Here is a 21618-nt window from a genome sequence, read left to right as displayed (position 1 = left end):
ATGAGGGCTGGGCACATGGTGACCTGGTCCCCCTGGAGGCTGTGCCCACGTCAGGGGCACTCTCCTGGGCCAGGCGGCCCAAGGGATTTGGGAGCCCAAAGTAGAGCAAGTGTTATGTTTGTTCCCCAAAGAGCATGGGCCTGGCGCTTGGAGGAAGGCTGCCCCATGCCCGAGACCCCACATTCAGGAGTTAATTGAATCAGTTAATTCGATTTAAATTAACTGATATTTACTGACTGGCTACTATGTGCCCAGATTTACGCGAGGCCTTCCTCGGAGACAGAAGAGAAATATAGTGGTAAGTGCTACTTGTACAGTACTTTATAACCTGTAAGATGCTGTCCTGCACTGAGTTTCATTTAATAAAGCACATCATTAGAACTTTTAGGCAGGTTCGGTATTGCTATTCTCACTTTACAGATGAGGAAACCAAATGACTTCTCCAGTGTCACCCAGATGGCAGCACCAGCTCAGTTCTGATCTGGCCCAGGCTTCCTCCCATGGTTTCATGATGTCCCTTTGTAAGGCTGGGTGAGGGTGCGGGAGCGAGCGTGCCCGTTCTGCTCCAGGCCCCGGCACACTGCAGCCCGTGCTCCGAGTGCATGTGTCTCCCTCCCTGAGATCGTGCTTCCTGCAGGCACCAGTGTATACTGATTAACGTGTCCTCCCAGTGCCTGCCACCTACACATGACAGATGCCTGCTGAGCAAAAGAAAGCAGCACGAAGCACTAGAGGCTGAGGCTTGGAGAATGAGCACCGTAGAGGCTTAGAAGGAGGAGAAATGCGTGCTGTCCAGAGCAGTGGGGAAGGCTGAGCAGGTCACATGAAAGAATGAGAAGGTGTTGGGTGGCAGTGGGAAGAGGGTCCTGACCCCATCAGGTGGTGAGCCAAGAGCATCTCTGGGTCTTTCTGAGGCCTCAGCCTGGTGCCTGGCCCCCAGTGGGTGTGCGGTACCTGAATGGGTCAGAATTTAGTCCTGGAAACTAGGGGAGATTAGGGGGCTCTTTGGGTAGAGGACCGAGCTGTCCAGCATCCTCAGGCCAGCACCATTCCTTTTGATCGGAGTGGTATTAGAAAGTGGTGCTTGGGCTATCTGACGCCCTAGAGATTAGGACTCACAATGTGGCTCTGTCATGACTAGCTGAGAAATCGTTGTCATGTCATTTAACCATATGTCATAAAGTCACCTAACGAATAAATGAAACTATACTTGTAAAGTGCTTAATAAAAGGCAGCTTTTCATACTATTACTATCGAGTGGTGCCGGTGAGGAGTTAAGGCTAAGGAAAGAGTTTGAGATCCACAGCCTCGGCTGCACTCTCACTACCGGTGACAAAGGTGCACAACCTCTTCAGTTGGCCTTGGCATGCCCTGACTGAGGCAACAGGGATCATGTGTTGTTTTAATCCCCACCGCTGACCCTGGCCGCCATGCCAGGGCAGCTGGGACTTGTGATTCATGCAACACTGAGATGCTAACAAGAAGGAGGGCACATCAGTGTTACAGGAGCCAGTTGCATTCTCCGGGAAGGAGCAGAGGGAGCCTGGGGGAGAGTTGCAAGCCCAAGGGGCAGAGAGGCAGGGACTCCGGGATTTCTGACACCTTCTGGGGACAGGAGGGTGCTCAAACCCTTCCCCTGGCTGCACGGAGTTCCAGCCTCCTTATTCACGGAAAAGAGCCAAGCAGCCTCCTTGTCCACGGCCAGCTGGTGTGTGGACAAAATATGGCAAAAATATGGGGCCTTTCTGGCCTTCCTGGCCCCCACCAGGTGCTTTCATGCCTGATGCCTTTGCACATGCTGGCCCCCTGCTGCAATGCTCCTCCGCCCACGCCCACCGTCGGAGCCTCTCTGAAGCCCTGTCACAGGCCCAACCCTCCATGAAGCCTTTCCCAACTGCCTGGGGCACAGGCAGTTACTGCTGCCTCTGAACGATTGCTTCCTGCCTGCCCCCTGGATGGCAAGACTTGTCTCCCCCACCAGCCACGCACTGCTCCCAGGCCGGGACCCATCTTATGGGACAGTGTTTGTCTCCAGCATCCAGACCAGTGACAGGCAAAGAGGTCATGTTCAACGACCATGTCAGGAACAGATGAGGGAACTAACACAAGGAGATGCAGACTTGTCTCCTGAACAGAGCAAGGCTGGTTTTTCTGACCGTGCTGGTCCACCCACCCATAAATGCTGGGGACCTGCTGCACCCTGGGTGCCGGCAGTGAACGGTATCTGAAGTTAAGAGCTCACAGCTTAGATGGAAAGGGAAAAAGGGGAGGAAACCCTCCGTGAAAGGGCAGTCCGTGCTAATTACCCCTTGGTGGTAAGAGAAAGAAGTTCCTAGGGAGGAGGGACTTCCGTTGAACTTTGGAGAATGACCAAGCCATTCTAGTGGAGGAGGGATGGGCACTCAGGCAGGAGCCTTGCACTAGGGCTTACATTTCCGCCAGGCAGATGAAAACCTCTCCCATTGGTAAAGGCCCCCGGCCTTCCTTGGAAGGCTACCGTTTGCTGTCTCTAAGGAGGCTTCTGCATGGCCCCGCTCTCAGTGGATGTCACGATCACACAGCTCAACATGCTCCCCCCAACGAGAGCTGTGAGAGGCAGTGTTGCCAAGCACAGGCTGGGTATTGTGTTGGCAATAAGGATATAAAGTCCTTACCGTTCCCTAGCACCACTCGCCACCTCCTCTCCCTCCTGGAACCAGTGTCTCAGGAGGCACGTGGTGGAGGCCATGGGGTGAGCAGCAGCATTTTGCCCGGCCTTGGGAACAGGTGTGTCGGCCAGAACATTCCTGGCACCACATCTGAGTGCCCCTGGGAGCCGTCCAGCTTGTACACGCCCCAGACCGCATGATTCCTAAGGACAGAGTCAAAATAGTCCTGGCTCCTGGACAGACCGCGATTGGGTCAGTGCTACTTTTTTAGCACAACTGAAAAGGCTTGGGGCCAAGGACGGGAAAAGGAATCAAATGAGATCCTGGCAAACCACCAAGCCATAGTAGCTGCTCTCTAATCATTATTTGGAGGAACTCCCCTAGAGTTGGAGGGAAGGGCCCAGATGGTAGCTCTCTGGAAGCAGACAACTCTTCCTTGGAAAAGAGGTAGAGCACAGACCAGAAAACCGCAGAGCCTTCTCAGGGCCACACGAGGCTGTGCTGCCTGTCGGTAAGGAGCCTTTGGAGAGTTGTCAAGTCCTGACGCCCCGCTTGGCAGCTGTGTGGCCTTGTCGTTTTATGTCTTCCATCCTGGGCTTCCTTGGCTTAAGATGGAAATAGCAAAATAGTGCCTACGTCTTAGACTTGGGGGATGCTTTCATGAGATAATGCAGGAGAAACACGTGTGTGCTGTTAACTCGCCCTGTGCAATGTGCTCAAGCGTCCCAGATGTCTAGTTGAATACTCGAAGTCTGCAGAGAAGGGAATGGTGGTATTTATAATACATTAAGTAGGTGTTTCACAGCCCCATAGTTGTCACTGGGAAGTTCCTTTGAAATCTAACCTGAACTCTTTCCCACCTCTCCCCGACACCTCCTCTCTAGCCCCATAGCTCAAGTCTCATCTGGGCTGAAAATTCACGCTGAGGACGCCTTTCAGTCGGAAGAGTGAGTTCTGCCCGGGGCCTGGGTAAGAAGGAAGCTGAGCCAGTGCGGGTTCGTAGGTCCCAGGCCACGTTTTTCACACAGAGCCCACTGGAGATTGTCCTTCCACCTCCTCACCCGTGCACATCTCACCGCGAGGTGGCCAGGTCACCGAGGGACACAGCACACGGGCAGCCTCAGCCTGCCGGTGTCAGCAGACCGTGTGCCGCGGTGCAGCGGGGCTCGGAGCGGTCAGTGAGCCTCCACCCGCCTTCCTGCCGTCGCCAGCACCGCTCCGGCGTCCACCACACCCTTCCTCCCTTCTCCTCACTCCTGACAACCGTGGGGCCAGGTCTGCAGGCCACCAATCCGTGGGCGTGGTGCCACTCTAGGAGTGCCAGGGGACCACCCGGAGGGGAACACCCAGCACAGCGAAAGGCCCTGAAAAGACCACATTCCATCACATCTAAGATGGCATCACTGGTGAGATGCACCCTGATTGCAGAGGTGCTAAAATGGAGAAAACTGAGCCTTCTGGAATGAAGAGAAGCACTTATTGTCACCCAGGGATTTCTCTTTCCACTGTGATTTGCCCTCATTCACATTTTATTTGCTCTCATTTTTACCCCTGCCCCTCTTAAAATTGTGCACACCCAGAAAAGTACAAAGGACTAAAATGTTCAGCTTCATGTATTATCACAAACACCCATGTAACCACCCCCAGGTCAATAAGCAGGATAAACCAGCACTAGCCACCCCCCCCATCCCCCCCAATCACCTCCCCAAAGCTCACCTGACCTTTTTGGTAATTACTTTCTTGCCTTTCTTTATAGTTTTACTATCTGTGTTACACCCTTAAATGTGATGGCTTAGTTTTGCCTGGTTTTTAACTTTACGTAAATGGAATCCTTTGTCCACTGTTGTTGTGTGAAACTGCAGCTATTTATTTTCATTGCTGTATAGTTTTCCACTGTGAAAATCGGCTGCCCTCCCATTCTTCTCCTTCCTGCAATTTCAAAACTGTTCTCTTTCCCTCTGGTTTCTATTTCAATCCATCCCTCCCAGGGCCAGCAAGATTGGTTCTTCTACCTCCCCCATCCCCAGCCCTCCCTAAGGCGAGCTGGTTCAGATGCCCTTCCTATGAGCCCCGAGCGCTTGCCCTGCCCGGGAGTCCTCACACTGCAGGGTGATCTGTTTAGTTATCTGTCGCCCCAGTAGACAGCGTGCACGGTTTTTGAGAAAAGGACCATGTCTTTCTCTTCACCCCTCCCTCACCGGGCCAGGGAAAAGTGCCTGGTGCACGGGAAGGGTTCAGTATGTACTTGTTGAATGAATGACGAGGGGTAACCGGGACTTCTCACCATTTCCTGCTGTCTGTGGCACCAAGATGGGACAGCTGCTCCTACAACTGACTGTTGAATGCAGATGGGGGGGAGGAGGAAAAGAGGGAACTCAAAAGTCCATCGAGGCACACTGCTCACCTCCCTAAAGCGGTCCTGCAGGCAGTGCTGTGAGAAGTAGGTGAGAACATGGGGGAGCCAGGTCGCCCGGGTTTCAGTCCTCGTCCAGCCTCTCGCCTGCTTGAGACCTTGGGCCCATTGTTGGTTTCCTCTAGTACAAAAGGGGGGAAATAATTCCCCCTGCCTCGAGATTGTTATAAGAATTAAGTGAGTTAATATTCAAAGGTACTTAGAATGGTGCCTAGCGTACTCTTTGAGTGCTTGCTAAATAAATAAATACAAATGCAATAACTCTGTGGGTCGAAGCGCGTGGCTGTACCTCTGAAGAAGCCACAGGTTGTTTCCTGGCAGAGGGCAGGAGCCTGCCGGCCCTCTGTGCGGGTACAAACGCGCTCCTTTTCCCGGCGGGTTTTACTGCAGCACGCCCTGGGCCGGCTCCAGCCCCTGCGCACCGTGATGGGGGTGTTTTCTCCTAACCTGGGTCTCAGGCTTCTGGGGGAGGCTGCGAGGTTGGAAATCTCCTGCAGCCGTTTCTCAGCTGGAAAGTCCTAGAGCCGCGGGCTCCCACAGGGCGTGTCCTGGGCGCTCAGCACCACCCAGGTCCCCCCGCACGGTCTTTCTCCTCGGCGGCCATCCACCCCTGCAGCGGATGCCCCTGTGGTCCACAGGCTCCGTCTAGATGCAGAAGCACCGATCTTCCTCCTTCCCTGCAGACTCGCTGCCAAGTGGCACACACCCTGGGGCTGCAGCTGCACCAGGGCGCGCTCCGACACTCCTTCCTGGGGAGTCGGAGGGCAGCTTCTCTCTGCATCCCTATAGCAAAGGATGGGTGGGAGAAAACACCCTCACGTCACAGGCAGGACTCCGAGGCCTGGCACAAAGCGGTGAAAGCAGCCAGGAACCCAACCGGCCTGACTTCCAGCCTCCTGGCGTACCTTACATCAAAGCCCTGCTGGCCCTGAGCAGCATCTGGAGTGAAAACAGTCACGGCCATGACAAGGGACCACGTGCGTCCCCAAGCTCCAAGGGTGAGATATGGGCCAAGAGGATGTCATGATCACAACAGATTGGAGGGAGGGGTCACTCCCTTTGGTCAACAAGAATCACAGTGGCATTTATGATCATCTGGGAGATAATTACTATCCAAAGCAATTCCTCCTTCTTGTGTTCCTATCCAGGCCTAAATCCTTGCCATCCTTCAAGTCCGAGACCAAATGCCAGCTCCTCCAACCAAGCCCCAAAACCAACATCTCAAAATTGCACAGAGCCCTAAAGGTCCCTGCCTCCAGCCTCTTCCACGGGGCAGGAGCCCTTTATGCCAGCGCTTTTTAGCCAATGTACCCAAATAAGGTACAGGTGTGCAGAGATAGTGACATTCTCAGCCCTGGTTGTGGCTTGGCAGGGTCTGGGGCAGCGAGTGTTCCCTGGCTGGTCTCTAGCTGTGAGCAGCCCAGTGGGTTTACTATCTTTTCTATATGTGCTGTCCTGACAAAGGTGCGACACTCGGCCCTGAAGTACCACCTTCACACAGTGCCCTGCCCTTTGCTCTGATGGTTGGGAGAGTCTTTCTGTTGAACTCACGTCTGCCTTCCTACTCATCTAACCAGAGTCCTCTGAAGGCTACAGGACTGCCTTGCGTCCAATCCCACAGGGCTTGCCTACGGTTTATGGCTAACTTTAGCTGACCGCTTACAATGTACACAGCATTCTGCTAAAGTACATGACGTGTGTTCTCATTGAATTCTCAAGGCACCTGTGAAGTAGGTATCATTACTCCCATATTACAGATGAGAAAACTGAGCTCAGAGGAGTTGAAAAACTGGCCCCAGGTTGTACGAGTAGCAAAGGGGAGATCAGAGCCGGATTCACACCCCCTGCGTCTTTAACCACTCCACCTCCTCTCTGGACCACCTGTCAGGCACTGTGCTTCCCAACATATTATTGACCATCTTCTCCATAGGTAGGCATGGGCATCTCTACCTCATGAATAGGAAATCACCATCAGAGAAGTTCATTGACCTGTTCAAGGTCATATAACAAGTAAAAATAGAGTTAGGACCAACTTCAGGTCTGCCTTCCTCCAAAGCCCCTGCTGCCCACACTACATCATGCTGCCCTGAAGGGACAGGAGGCCCCTAGTTTTCTTCTCTGCTGGCCAAACATCCCTGGCCCCTTAACCGTTCCTCATATGACATGCTTCCTCTTCAAGTCACTTGAACAAACATCTTCCCATCCTGGCTGCCCTTCCCTGGACAGGACTGTCAAAGGACCTTTTGCAACCTGATGCTCAGTCCTGGACACACTATTCTGGATGTGTCTGATCAGCACAGATGGGCAAGCTCCTCTCGCCCATATTGGTTTCCAATTCTTTTACCCCTAGAGTGTTTGTTTGTATAATAGCACTTGATTGCATCATGGGCTGACCTCTCTTAGTTTATGTGGCATAATTTATTTCCCCAATTAAATTATCAGCCCCCTGAGTGTTGAAATCATGTCTCATGCCTGAAACTTGGGTGTTAGCGACTAGAGACGTTATTTGGAACTTAGATCACATTTTCCTATAGAAACACATTATTTTCAAAACAAATAGTCTTCCTGGCTGGTCCCAAAGGCCGATTTGGTTAAAGGTCTGTGTTCAAGGGGGGAGGGGTCTGTCCTCAGGTTCAAGCAGGACAAGCAAGAGACCTTTCTCTACTGTCGGGGGCAGAACTAGGCCTGGGTAGAACTCTGAGGGCAGTGAATGTGGGGGCTCAGCATCTCCCTTTTGTGCCCTGTTCTTGTGTCCCAGGGTCCTTGTGTTATCCCACAGTCACCATTCTGAGTCTCAGGTCTCTGGCCTCTAGGACTTCAGGGTCAAGCCCCCTGAAACTATGTTCACAATGATATAAAATGATTCTCAAAACAGACATGTGCCTGCAGAGGTTGAGAATGATTGCTAGATAAAAAATAAAAGAAAGAAATTATCTGGACAACTAAAAATATATATAGAAAAAAAAAATTAGCCAGGCATGGTGGTGCATGCATGCCTGTAGTCCTAGCAACTTGGGAGGCTGAGGCAGAAGGATCGCTTAAGCCCAGGAGTTTAAGGTTGCTGTGAGCTAGGCTGACACCATGGCACTCTAGCCAGGGCAAAAAGAGCGAGACTCTGTCTCCAAAAAAAAAAAGAATGACTGCTAGAAACTTCTCTAGCACCCCATTCTGGCTTTGCTCTCCAAAATGCTGTGCTAAAAAGTGCTGTAATCTTCATGTTCTACCACCAACAAGCACTGGCATCCTTCCCACAGAGCTGATCTTAGCTGAATGGGAGTAGAAAATCAAGCTTTTGAACTAATTCCTCCTAAGCTGTAAGCAAATGATAACCTCATAGCCTTTCTTAGGCATCACATTTTACAGGGATTGGATAGTTTAAAACAGGTCTCTGATTAGTGGAATTTCAGAGAGTGTAAGGAAGGTAAAGGAAAAAGAAGCAGATAAGATATTCTGGAAAAGAATGGGCCAGTCTCCCTAAGCCATTTCCTTGCTTTTTCAGGGGTTTTTAGTTTCCTCCACAGATTTCCAAAAAGTTTCACGATTTCTCTTGGCATTTTCCAAGGTAGGGCAGATCACAGGAACTCCCAGAGTGAGAGTGGAGGATTCGTAGCAATGGCTACGCCTGTGTGAGGACAAAGTACCTTCACGAACATCATCTTATTCTATCCCCAAAGCAACCCTAGGAGCTGGATATTGTGATTGCCATTTCACAGCAGAGGAAACTGAGGCTTAACAAGCTCAAGCAACTCCTCCAGGTCCCCAAGCTAGGTAGAACGGGTGGTGAAACTCAAACCCAGGTCCTGCCAGCAGGTGCCACGTCCTTTCCATACAACACATGGCTTCTGTTTATAAGAAACATCCCAAGCCAGGTGTGCAGGTGGGTCCTGTAAGCGGGTCTTTGACAGGGATAGATCTAAATGCAGTCAGCCCTCGGTGTCCACGGGGCATTGGTTCCAGAACCCCTTGTGGGCACCAGAATATATGAATGTCCAAGTTCCTGATATAAAATGGTGTGGTATTCGCATATAACCTATACACATCCTCCCATATTCTTTCAATTATCTCTAGATTACTTATAATACCTAATATGGTATAAATGCTATGTAACTAGTTGTTATACTATATTATTTAGGGAATAATGACAAGAAAAAGTCTGTCATGTACTGAACATGTCACATGTTTAATACAGATGCAACCATCCATTTTTTCTTTTTGAACATTTTTGATCTGAGGTTGCTTGAATCCACGGATGTGGAAGCTACGGGTACAGAGGACCGACTGTCATTCCTTCAAGACTTCACACAATGCTCCGCACAGGGAAGGTGGCAAGGCATGCAAAGAATGCCGGGTGACCGAGGCACCCAGGTGCAGAGGCAACTGGCTGGATTTCACCCCCACGCACCCTCCTTGGCCAGGGGCCCTGTGCAGGGCACAAGCTGTACCCAGGGATGGAGCAGCTGTTTCCCTTGGCTGGACTGAGCCCAGCAAGTGAGGCTCTAGGGCTGCGGGGAGGATAACCGGGAATCTGACAGAGAGTTTCTAAGATACGACAGGCTCAGAATCGTGTGAAGGACACCACCTTCATGGCATCAGTTCTTAGAAGCCAAAAGGTAGACACAACCCAAATGTCCATCAACTGACAAGAAGGCATAAACAAAATGTGGTACATCCATACAATGGAATATTATTCAGCCACAAAATGGAATGAAGTCCTGACACATGTCAGGATACGGATGAACCTTGAAAGCATTGTGCTAAGTGAGAGAAGCCAGACAAAAAAATCCATGTGTTATGATTCCATTCATGTGAAAATTACAGGATGGCAGATCCTTAGGGACAGAAAGTGGCCTGGTGGTTGCTAGGGCTGGGGAGTGATGGCTAATGCGTACAGGATTTCTTTTTGGAGTGATGAAAATATTCTGGAATCAAATGGAGGTGATGATTGCAACACTTTGTAAATATACTAAAAGCCACTGAGTTGTACAGTATAAAAGTGAATTTTACGGTATGTGAATTATGTTTCAATTTTAAAAGTCGTACAGAGAAGGCCCTGGATGCTCTTGTGCACTCAGCTTTTGTGACTAGAGCAGAGTTCATACCAGGGCCCTGGGGCAGGGCCCCCAGCTCTGCGTGGCTGGGTGGTGGCTGGCAGAGTGCTGCTAGATGCCACACCAGGCTGATGAATGTGATGGATGGGACAGGGGAGAGGTCATAAGGCAGTGTCACCATGAAGTCTGAAAACAGAGCCTGGGCATATACGATTCCTGCATTTTTCCCAGGACAGGGCTCTGTGGCTCAATGGAGAGTTGGGGTCCCCTTTGCTTTGTCTGGACTTTGCATGGGAGCCAAAAGATGTCTGTGGTTTCTTGGTTAATGTGGAAGCAGTAGAACCGAGTGGGTAACAGATTGGAGCCTTGAGTTGCACTGATCTATGTTCAAACCCTGTGCAACCTTATCATCCGTGTGACCTTGTGAAATGTTACCTTCTTTGTGTCTCAGTTTCGTCATTGGTAAAATGAGGATAATAGTAGTACCCATCTCCCAGGGTGGCCATGTGGGCCACATGTGATGCTGCATTCAAGCGCTGAGCATAGACTTGGGTACACTGTAGTGGCTGATGCAGGGGTGGCTCCTTAGGGGGATGGCGGGGCCTCCTGGGATTCCTCTCCAGGGTCTCCTCGCACACAGAGAATATTCTGTAAAGCTGCTCATGTACATGGGTGGCAGCAGCACAGGGAACTGTCACAGTTTTGGATGAAAATGAGCAGGATCACTGGGCAGGTCAGGATGACACTGGGATCTGGAGCAGACGGGTGGGGGCAGAAGCTGGGAGGAAGAATAGCGCCTCTCCATCCTCCGTGGGGAGGACCCTCTGCCGGGCCTCTCGCCCCGACTTGGGTTTGCAATGGAATGATTGCTTCCAGCAGGGGTTTAGCCTCTTTCAGCCAAAACCCAATAGCAAGAAAATGTCACTGGATTCTTTAGGGACTCAGAAGCAAGCAGCTAATGGATGAAACTATCCCAATCTCACTGCAGCCTAACAGCAAAAAGGCTCTGGGATTTCACCTCCATCTCAGGAGCTTTCTATCATCTGAATACATTTCTGCAGCTGCTGGTGCCACAGAACAGTGGAAATGACAAGAAGCCTCAGACACAGGACAAAAGGAACCAAAGAATACTAACTTCTGCCCCAGGCAAAGAAGACAACAGGAAAAACCAGTATTTACTATAGAAGGTTTCACAATCAATCTCTATTTAGCCAAGTTTGCACTATGCAAGGCTCTGCCCATTTCCTCTGCAAACCGTAGAACTGCTGTCTGGGACTCTGAGTGCTTGAGATAAGTAGGCCACCTTGCACAATGTTGATCAGCCAAGCTATCTGCTTCTCTGGAACTCAGCAGTGTATCCAGGCTGGTTTAGGCCACTCTATGTATTACTGTAATTATGGAATTTAATGAACTATTCTATAAACCAATGAAATATGAGTGCAAAGAGTTATTGTTGCTAAGAAAACTATGTAGAAAGCTTTCAAAAGACCTGAGACCCAAATTTTAAAGCTTAAAAATGCTGAATAGTTAGGGATTAGATGAGACAAACGTAAAGGATCGGAATACATGATAAAAACCTAGAAAGATCCTATAGACAGATTAGTTCCCAAATGTCAAAGTTCTTATTTCACTTTAAATAAAGATGGAATTTATAGATATTATATTATAGCAGATGTTTATGCAAGTAAAATGACAAACATTAATCAGAAAAAGACCTTGGCCGTATATCAAAAGATTAGCAAATGAATATATACAGTATGTATATCTTCTAAATTAACATAAGATGAGTCTTTTGAATGGCTGTTCCTTTTTTAAACCAACTTTTCCAATTAACCAACCAACAAATTAGTTGTCCCAACTTCACTGGATGTGAGAACATCTACTGAGGTCTGTTCTAACTTCACACTGTTTCTATTCTCTTTTTCCTAAAACTGAGCACCTACTATCTGCCCAACACGGCGTTCCCACAGAGTTGTCTTTCTTAAGAACCACAGTCTCAGAGTTGTCCCTCAGACCGATGATGAAAACAAGTGGTATCTAAAGTGGTCCAATAAGTTTGGGAGGAGCGTCAAACCTTACTTCCTTGCAAATTCCCCCTGCCCCCTCATACACTAAGAATAAAGAAACAGGCTTAATCTTGTATAACCCAGATTTGCCCAAACGTATTTCACCATGAAACCCCTATTTGGGAACAGCACCTAATAATTCTTGTAAAGGTATACACTTTGGGAATCAATGCTGTGGGGCTCACAGAAGAACATAATACATGAACCCTATTCTTGAGAAATGTATAAGAGAGTCAGAGACATAAGACAGATACTCACGTAAACACACAGAATAGGTAAGTAACGTATAGTCAGTGTACTCTTAGGGCCAAGTGACAGTATAATCCATAGATGTTATAGATCAAAACAATAGATCAGCCTCTAATGTTCACAAAGTTTGGGCCTCAGCCTCAAAAGTTTGTTCTTGGTCCACTGTTCTAGACAGTTCAAAGGGAACTTATTTCTTAAGTGCTACGTGCCAGGCCTGGCTCTTTTTACGTGCTACCTCATTTAATTTTCACAACCTTGGGAAATAAGTATCATCTTCTTTTTTCAAAGAAATAGAGTCAGAGTAATCAGGCAGCTAGTGGGAGGGCCTCAGTTCCTACCCTGATCTGTCTGGCTTCAGAGCCTGTCTTCTTCCCACTGTGCCCAGTGACCAACAGCCTTTATAGCCTCATTCCTGAGGCTGGGGTTTTGGGGTGTGTGTCCCTACGTGTATGGATACCCAGGCTGTGTGGCCCAGGCCTGGCCTGCGGAGGATGGCGCGGTGTGCTTGTTTCCCTGGAGGAGTCTGGACTTCTCCCCATCTCTTCCTCCCCTCAGTCCAGAAGTTCTGAGTTCTGACTTTAGAGGCCCCGTGGCCATTACAATGAGTGAGGCATTAACGGGGGAGGACTTTGCCAGTGTTAAGTGCTTTACTAATGGCACCTGCACCTGAGCACACTCCTGAGCTGGAGGGGACAGCAGGGGTGGGCAGGAGCGTGCAGGCAGAAAGCTCTTCCTCATGCTTCTCGACAAGTCCTCTACATTGTCCCAGGTCCTTTTTGCAGAACCTTGCTTGGTCCTCCCTTCCTTCTTCATTTGTGCTCAGCTACTACCTCCTCCCTCTTCACCTCTCCTTCCTCTGCCTTCCCAGGTCCAGGGTGGAGGTGACCATGGAGTGGAAAGACAAGACCCTGAGCCATGGAGGGAGGCTGGCAAGGAATGCAGGGAGAGGCGGGATGTGAGCTGAGGTCCCAGGTGAGAGCCCAGGCACAGTCGTGAGGGACCGGAGCCAGGTGACCTTCCAGCCTCAGGCTAAAGACTCTCAGGGGTAAGTTGCAGGTGGCGGGTGGAAGACAGCTGAGGGGGAGCCCACAGGCTGGGGTGGTGGGAGTCAGTGAGGGGGTGTTGGCCTGGATGCCCCGGCTCCTGGACAGGGGAGTTTGTCTTATAGCTTCCTCTCTCTCCTGCACTTGCCTTTTCTGCACCCCTAGAAGTGAGGCCGTAGGTGTGTTCATATCAGTCTTCAAAAATGCATGGGGGTGGAAGGGGGCGGGGAGGAAGCACCTCAGTGTGCCAGGGTCTTCACAATCCTTTCATCACTTCCTCATAATCTTCACAAGAAGTGAGTGTGGCCAGGTTACAGAGTGAGAGGTAAAGTCTAGATTTGAACCCCGGGCTGGCTGCCTCAAAAGCCCATGAGCTTTCTACCACACCCACGACCCTACAGTTGGACATCGGCCCACCACAAGGAGGGAGTGGAGCCAGCTTTGGCTCCGCTGGGGCTGCAGGAGGGGGCTGTGCTGCTCTGACCTTGGCTGTGACAGGCCAGTGCACAGAAGATGGATCCTTCCCTAGGGAACCCCTTCTCCCACAGGGGGGTTGGGAGCTGTAGCAAGGACACTGGGCTCATGGGGCCACCAAGTCCACCTGAGCTCACTGGCTCTCTGAAAATTTGGGCAACCAGAACAGGCAGACACCTGGGCGTCCCCACCATGAGCTTCAGCTACTACACTGGAGCTGCTCCTTAGAGGCCCGAGGCTGGACATGTCCCAGTCCCCTGGCTTCATCACCTAGGCTCGGGGGGGGGGGGTCTCTCCAGCCTCCTTTCCTCACCTCAACCCTCAGCCTTCCAGCCCCCTCTCTCCAAATTAGCTTTCCATTTTGAACACTCTAGGTTTCCAAAGTAGGAAATGCTTTCAAAATGTGCTCATTCAGCAAAGCCCTGGGGCAGCCCCAAGTCCCTAGAGCTGAGCAGACACTTGGGGGAGATGCAGGGCCCCGGCCCTGCCCCCACACGTGTTGCCTGTCCCCTGGGTGCACACGACCAGCACTTCCGAGTCAGACTCCCTAAGACCACAGTCAGTCCTGTCACCACTAAAGTCTGAGACCCACTGCCCAGGCCTGGTCCCCGTGGCTTCCAGGGATTTTTGCACTTCAAATTACGGGCTACTGACTGACGGATTAATTTCTGTGACCCATTTGATTTCTCTCCTCTCCGAAGAAGGATTTCCCCTTATTCCTGGTTCTTCCCACAGTTGTCTGGCCAATGTTCACAGTCCTGTGGCATTTGTCTTGCATCTGTGTATATACACACTGGTATGCCAGGCCGGGAGCTTGCAGACTGCTGGCAGCCGCTTGTGGTCACAGAAACTACCCCCACCCAGGGAACACACACACACACACACACACACACACACACACACTCTTAGCACAGGCACAGTCGTTGGCCTTTCTTTCTTTATCGCTACAGCCCTTGAAACTGGTGCTAAGCAATTACAATTGTCAAGTCCTTCCTGACATTCAACCAAGGGCTTGTCTTTTGCAACTAACGCTGCACACACACACACACACACACACACACACACACACACACACACACACACGACGACTATCACGTGTGCGCACAGCAGGCACTTTAGCAACGCTCCATGTAAACCCAAGGCAGTGTGCGACTGAGGCTTATGAAAGCAACTGTCCTGTGTCCTGTAGCTGAGCTGGTGACGTGAGGAGCCGGGGGACTCCAGCCTCGGCTGCCCCTCCAGAGTCAGTGCTCTCAACCTCCCTCCCCCGCCCTGCTCCGCTTCCCCCAGCGGTGAGGACTTCAAGCTGTGGCAGCGTTGACACGTTCTTCCATGGGAGGGGACGGTGTGGGCACAGCTGCGGGCAGGAGGGGGTCTGGACAAGTAACCAGCCCCACTAAACCTAACTCTGCTCACGAACCAATGTTGAACGCTTGCCCAGGGCTTAACTCTCTTCTGAATGTTTGTCCCCATTGCCTCATTTGTTGTCACCCTTTTTGAGGCAGTAGCAGCAGCAGGTACTAGAGAAAGCCTCCCCTGGCCTGGCCTCTAGAGGGCGTCCCCACTAGAGAGCTCTCCCTGTGGCTGCGCCCTCCGCGGGCTCGGAGACAACGGCAGAGCCTGGCGCCCACTCGGTGGGTTGTTCGTGCCCCACGCCGGGACTCCACAGCCCCAAGGCACACACACTCACCATGAGATGCTGGAAGAGCCAAGAACGCATTATATTGGTGGCATGCTTGGGCAAGACTCCTCGTTTGTTCTTGGACTTCTTATCCTCATTGTCCAGGAGGGAGGTGAGGTCAAGGTTAACCTTCAGGGCACGTGGAGAAAAAATCAGCATCAGCAGGCGGTGAGGCTGGGCTAGGGACCTGTTGCCATGGTGACGGACGGCAGGCTGCCTGCGCTGCCAACCCCTTACCCAGCCCCTTCTCAGGGCCCAGGGGGCGTCGCCCTTCCCTCTCACCCCACACCAGCCCCTCAGAGAAAGGAGATGAGGCTTGGCTAGGGGAGAGGGTAAGAAGGACAGGGGAGGAGAGGTGGGGGAGGGAGAGGAAACAGGCCCATGCAGAGTAGATATGAATGTGCCATAGCCATCCATGCGTTGTTAGCATTTCTGTGGCACTTTACAGTTTGCAAAGCACTTTCCTGTCCATCGCCATGGCTCACCCTCACAGCAGCCCTGTGGTGGGCAGGGCTGTGTGCAGTGGGTACTAAGCCCCCTCTTATCAATGAGGACTCTGAGGCTCAGGGGCTGAGGTGACTTATCCAGGATCACAGAGTTGAGGTCAGATTTCAGGCTCTGACTTCAGACCTTTCTATTCTCCCTTTGTGTGCGCACTCTGTGCCACTGAGGCACACAGCCGCTGGGTCAGGAGACCAGGCATAGGAAGGAAGTGCAGGATCCTTTGATGTAACCCCAGGAGGCAGCACAGTCCCAGGAGCTGATAAAACCTTTCCAAGACCCAGCTTCTTATCTGTAGTAGTAGGGGAGATGATTCCTCTTAGAGAAATAATGAGGATGAAATGGGTGGCTTGTGTACAAAGTGCCTGGCAGATAAGAAGCAATTATGATCGCCCTGCCCCACACCATGCATGTGTGCACACCTACACACACTCACCTGTGTGTTCTGGATCTGGATGGCTCCCTGGGGGATTGCTTGGGTGACCACCTGACCCTGGGAGGTTACCATGGTAACCGGTTGGTATAAGGCTCCACCTGAGGAGACAACCAGTTTTTGGGTGCCCTGCCGTGGGGGTGGGTAGGAGTGAGGGCAGGCAGGGTTCCCTTGGCACTCACATGTAGACCCTCTATGCTGGAGCCCTTGGGTAACAAGGCGTGGTTCTCCCACTTGTAGGGAAGGCGTGGGTGGGGGTGTGTCCAGAGCCGAGGGCCGAACCTCTGGTGGGAAGTGTGTGGGGGAAGGGACAATAGTCTTACTTGGTCTTTGGGGGGCTTATGAGAATTTGACCCAAATTTGTTCCAAATGATCACAATTGGGTCTTGGCGCTCCCATCTACAAACCTGCAGAACACTTTAGTCAAGAAACTGAGCTGGGAGCCGCTCTCTGGGCAGAGGACAATACCCACCCCTGGATTCCCCTCAGGGCCACCCTTTCACCTCCCAGGGTGTTCCCGACAATCCCCAGTACCCGTTCCCTGCACCGACCTGACACGACTTGTGAGTTGACGGTTGTCATGGCGATGTTGCCCTGCTGGAGCGCTGAGGCTGGGACCACAATCCCCTGGGGGTTATTGGAGACTCCAGACATGGAATTGGGGGAATTCTGCAGGAGGTCCTGGCAGTGAGGGAGGTGTGGTTGGTGACAACGTCACCTAGAGCTTAGATGCTACAACCCCAAAGTCCTCCTCTCCCCTTTCCCCTTCCTGCCTTCTCTCCCTCCTCGTTCCTGCTCCTCCCCTGACCCAAATCCAGAAGGCAGTTCTCACGGCTTCCTAGAAAGAGTGAATAAGAAGTCTCAATATTAAAAAAAAGAAAACTACCAAAAAACCAAAACCAAAAAACAGTTATCCATATAACCATTCCATTCCCCTGCAAACTTGAGACACAACTCATCCTATATGCCAGTGGTCTCTACCCTGGCTACCCTTTGAAATCTCCAATACCGATGCCAATGCCTGGGTGCCAACCCCAGAGATTCTAATTTAGTCAGTCAGGGGTGTGTCCTAGGCGCTGGACTTTTAAAAGCTCCCAGGTGATTCTAATGTGCAGCCAGGCCCGAGAACCTGGCCTCACCTGGCCAGCACCTATTCATCCTGCAGACACCGAACCTTCCCTCCCCAGCCCCCGTCTTCACATGCCTCCATCACGGGGCTGACTGCAGCAGGCTCAAGCCCAAGGCAGCCTCCAGCATTTACCTTTGCATCCTTAGCACCTAGCTCAGGATCCTAAGACATTCGTTAAAAAAAAAAAAATAAAGCTGCCCTAGCCTTTGCATCACTTCATAACCTGTCTTCTTAGGGCACCTTATATGAGCCTCTGACGTAGCAGAAGCATGTGGCATGTGGCATCGATTCTTTTCTCTGCCTCAGGCTCCCAACGCAGAACTCCACTGGAACAGACTCCCCTTTGCCCCACGTTGCCAGTCAGCAGAGCATCCTTGCCCTTGGCTTTGGGGTAGCCAAGGCAGCTGAGAAGACACCGTTTTCTGGCACCCTGCTCCCCTCATCATTCCCATTTAACAGTTGGGTCAGGAAGTCCCTGGACTTGATGAAGAGGCCTCCAAGGAGGAGTAACAAGCCCTCCTCCCTTCTGGGGAGCCTGCGCTTGGCGGCTGGGTGCCAGGAGGGAGTTTGTGAGGAAGGAACGGGATGTGTGAGAGGTCACTGTCTCCAGGTTCAGAAGGGGCCTCAGGAGATGGGACTGGGTCCCCGAGCCCCTCCCAACCATGGCTCCTCGTCTGAAAATGGAGCTTGAACCAGTTAACAGGTCCAATGGCCATTTAGGTGACAGTCCCAAGCTCAGATACTAGAATCATAAGGCATGAACTACAAAGATGGAAAGATAGGTAAATAGTCGAGAAAATAGATGAAATGGCGGGGGAAAGAAGGCCCCCAGCTTCCTAGCTCTTGTTTTAGGACTTGAAGAAGTTTGGGTCTTGAGCCTTCAGGGAGAGCTTACGGTTTGGAGCAAGGAGAAACCTGTGTTTGGAGGAAACCTTGAGCCAATGACTGCCCACCTGTAGCAACAGACAAAGGAAAAGTGTCACAGCCCTATGGGACAGCCATGGTGAGTCTCGTCCCAGACTCTGGCACCATGAAAATTGGCGGAGCCTCTCAGGAAGTGGAAGTCGGCACTGATTTATACATCTCACTCAATTCAGCTGATTAAATCCCCCTTGGCGTCTCCTCCAGAGCTGCCTTTTTTCCCTGCTGGACTGCCTCTGGCCTGGAGCTGGAGGAGTGTCCTATAAATAAGCAGCACCAGGAGAAATGGAGCCAAGCTCTCCCTCCTCCACCCACCTGCTGCACGCACGGGGCCTCGGTCTGGCTTCTGGGTGGGTGGGGAGGAGGAGGCCTTGCTTCTATTCCTGGCTCACCTCTGCTGCTGTGACCTTGGGGAAGGGAGAGGGCAGCTCTTGCCTTGGCTTCCCCTTTCTGAGGCTCTGTGAGAGCCTCCCAGCCAGGGAGTTTTATCCTTTGAACAGAACTCTTGGCCTTCCTGTGCATGCAGTTGAAGTCTAAAACGGAATCTGACATGCAGAAGCCTAGAAACTGGAAGAGCCCCTAAAAGCCACATATTCCAACTCCCCGAGGTATAAATAAGGCACTGAAGTTTAGGGACCCCTGTGACTTGCCCCACACCACACAGCCGGTTAGGAGCAATAGGACTACAACACAGTTCTCTGCCACCCACAAATGCCCAGCGCACACGTTGTGCCGGGTTCTGGGCTGCAAGGTATACCTTGAATCATGGGCATTAAATAAATAGTCAAGGTGAACAGATAAAAGCAACTAAAAGCCAGAAGTCCAGAAACAGCATGGCTGTCAGAGGTAAGATGATCAGTTTGGGAATCAAGTCATGGCCCTTCAGTGGGCCTCATCTCCTTATTTATAAAATGTGCCTGGCCCAGGGCTGACAGCCCGGAGCCCTCAAAGCCTGAGTTTTCAGCTATAAGGCTGCTTCACAGTTGAGATGCCCTTGTTCCAACATCACTGTGAGCCGTTCTCCCAGGATGTAAGAGCCAGTACTGATGTCATCTGAAGCTGAAGCAAATTTGGCAGGTGCATTTCATAAAGGAGGGGGTACCTCCATGCCATTCCCCCTAAAACCATTGGAAGTGACTTTTCAATAATTTCTTATTTGGAATCATCTGTGCTGTGGTGCTCCTCTTTTGGTAGGAATATTTGAGAATTTCAAGGATAAAAAAAGTTGTCTCAGATTTTCTTCACCTCAAAAAAGTATCCAGCAAAGTTAGGAAAATACAAGCAAAGTCAGTAAAATAAATACAAAATATATCCCTTGGGATTCAACCAACACACATTGTTGACTAGCCAAAGGCAGGAGGGCGAGCTACCACCTGGATGTCTCATCTGTTCACTCAAACTCTGGAGGGTTCTCTACCTTGTGGCTTGGACATCCTCCATGCCAACTTACCGGGTCTGGGTAACTAAAGGCGATTTATGCATTGGATCGGATTCTTCTCTTCCCGCTCCCTCTTACCATTCTCTGGGTCTTTGGCTGGAAGGTGCTAAGAGGCAGCCAAATTCTACCAGCAAAGGAATGGAATAAAAATCTTCAGGGGCAGAGCCCATGGGCAGGGCCAGGCTGGCAACTTCTTAGCTGGGGCAAGAAAGAGGAAGCTCAATCTTGGCATCCCTGAGGGCTGGGCAAGTGATATTCACCCCTTACGTCTGCAGACAGGAGCAGTTCCACAAACCTGCCTGAGCACTGGGGGGTTTTAAAGACACAGATTCTCAGGGCTGTTGAATCATACCCTCTCAGCAATCTGTATTTTTAAAAACCTCCCTCAGATGGTTCCAAAGATCAGATAGGGCTGAAAACTACCTATTCACCATGTACACTAAGTATTAGAAACCCTTCTTTCACCATGCTATTTCATTTTAATTTCACCATCCCCTTTTGGGATCAGCAAGAGAGAGATTATTCCATTTGCCTGTAGAGGAACTGAGTTCCAGAGAATGGAGGTGACTTCCCAATTAGTTGTGCCTCAAACCTCTGACTCTGAGTATTGCATAGGACGGGTGCTCACAGAGAGAATCTGTGCTTTGGGGTCGGACAGGCTCCAAGGCAAGCACAGTGCCTGGCACATTTAGCCATCCCATAATTTATTCCCACTTCCTTTGGCTGAGGTCACTCAACTAGGGAGTGGCGCAGCTGGGATTTAAAAACCTGTCCTAGAAGTCCTCAGAGCCACTTGGGTTCTTTACTTAGCAACAGAAGAGGTTCAGCTGGGGTTGCACATGCAGCCAGAGTGGTACAAACTTGCCACATGCCCCTTCATTCCTGCCCCCCTGCCTAAGATGTTCCTGGGCCCTGGCCAAGCCCCGGGATCCTAAGTGTACTCTGTGTCTCAGGCCAGCTCCAGGACTGCGCTCGCTGCGATTGCCAGTCGGGCCTCAGTCTCCCGCTGCGCAGAATGGAGGCCGCGGGGCTCTGACTGCCTGGGAGCCGTCTACACTCGTTGCTGAGGCAGGAGCTCCTACGGCAGCAACCGTAGCGGAAGCGCCCTGGGGGCACATGTTGGCTAAGCAGGCGCACAGCATTACTAGCTTCTCCCCGGCTTATCCGGATCCAAACCCAGGTGGACGCTGCTCTGTCTAGACCCAGATGGAGCCGCTCCCTTCTAGGCTCCTCGGCACCCAGAGGCGAGCGGCACGTTCCGTACAGTTCTAGTGACGTTTTTCAGCATCCAGAGCCTCACATCCCAGCTTGAACTGCCCAGGAGGGGGGCTGAGAGCTGGTGACCATCCCGAGCGCTCTGCCTCGTTCCGCCGGGGACACGGCCGTGCCGCCCCCGCCGCCGCCCCGGCTTGAACCCGAATCCAATGGAAACCAGCAAGCTGGGCTCCGCAGGCCGCCGCGGAAGCTGCCCCCTCTTCCTTGTGTTTGCTCCAGACGGAGACAAAGCCTCTCCGAAAGGGCAGAGCAAGGTGGGGGCGGGCTTGGAAAGGCCGAGAGCCGGTGCCCCGAGCGCC

The 21618-nt window shown here is 51.5% G+C and overlaps 1 protein-coding gene across 5 annotated transcripts in view; it reads right to left on the bottom strand.

The window, feature by feature from the left end:
• PKNOX2 (PBX/knotted 1 homeobox 2) overlaps nucleotides 1-21618 on the bottom strand; it is a 255932-nt gene that overhangs the window by 4370 nt on the left and 229944 nt on the right. For all 5 annotated transcript variants that reach the window (XM_045555737.1, XM_045555738.1, XM_045555739.1 and 2 more), the window contains 3 exons: nucleotides 17108-17237; nucleotides 16560-16657; nucleotides 15632-15751 (listed from right to left, as the gene is read on the bottom strand). In XM_045555737.1, coding sequence (XP_045411693.1) covers nucleotides 15632-15751; nucleotides 16560-16657; nucleotides 17108-17237 — 348 coding nt within the window. The remainder of the gene's footprint in view (nucleotides 1-15631; nucleotides 15752-16559; nucleotides 16658-17107; nucleotides 17238-21618) is intronic.

Source organism: Lemur catta, chromosome 7 (assembly GCF_020740605.2).
Source record: "Lemur catta isolate mLemCat1 chromosome 7, mLemCat1.pri, whole genome shotgun sequence".
Classification (NCBI taxonomy): domain Eukaryota; kingdom Metazoa; phylum Chordata; class Mammalia; order Primates; family Lemuridae; genus Lemur; species Lemur catta.
The sequence above is the reverse complement of the archived record's forward strand: the minus strand, read 5'-3'. Positions and strand labels throughout refer to the sequence as shown.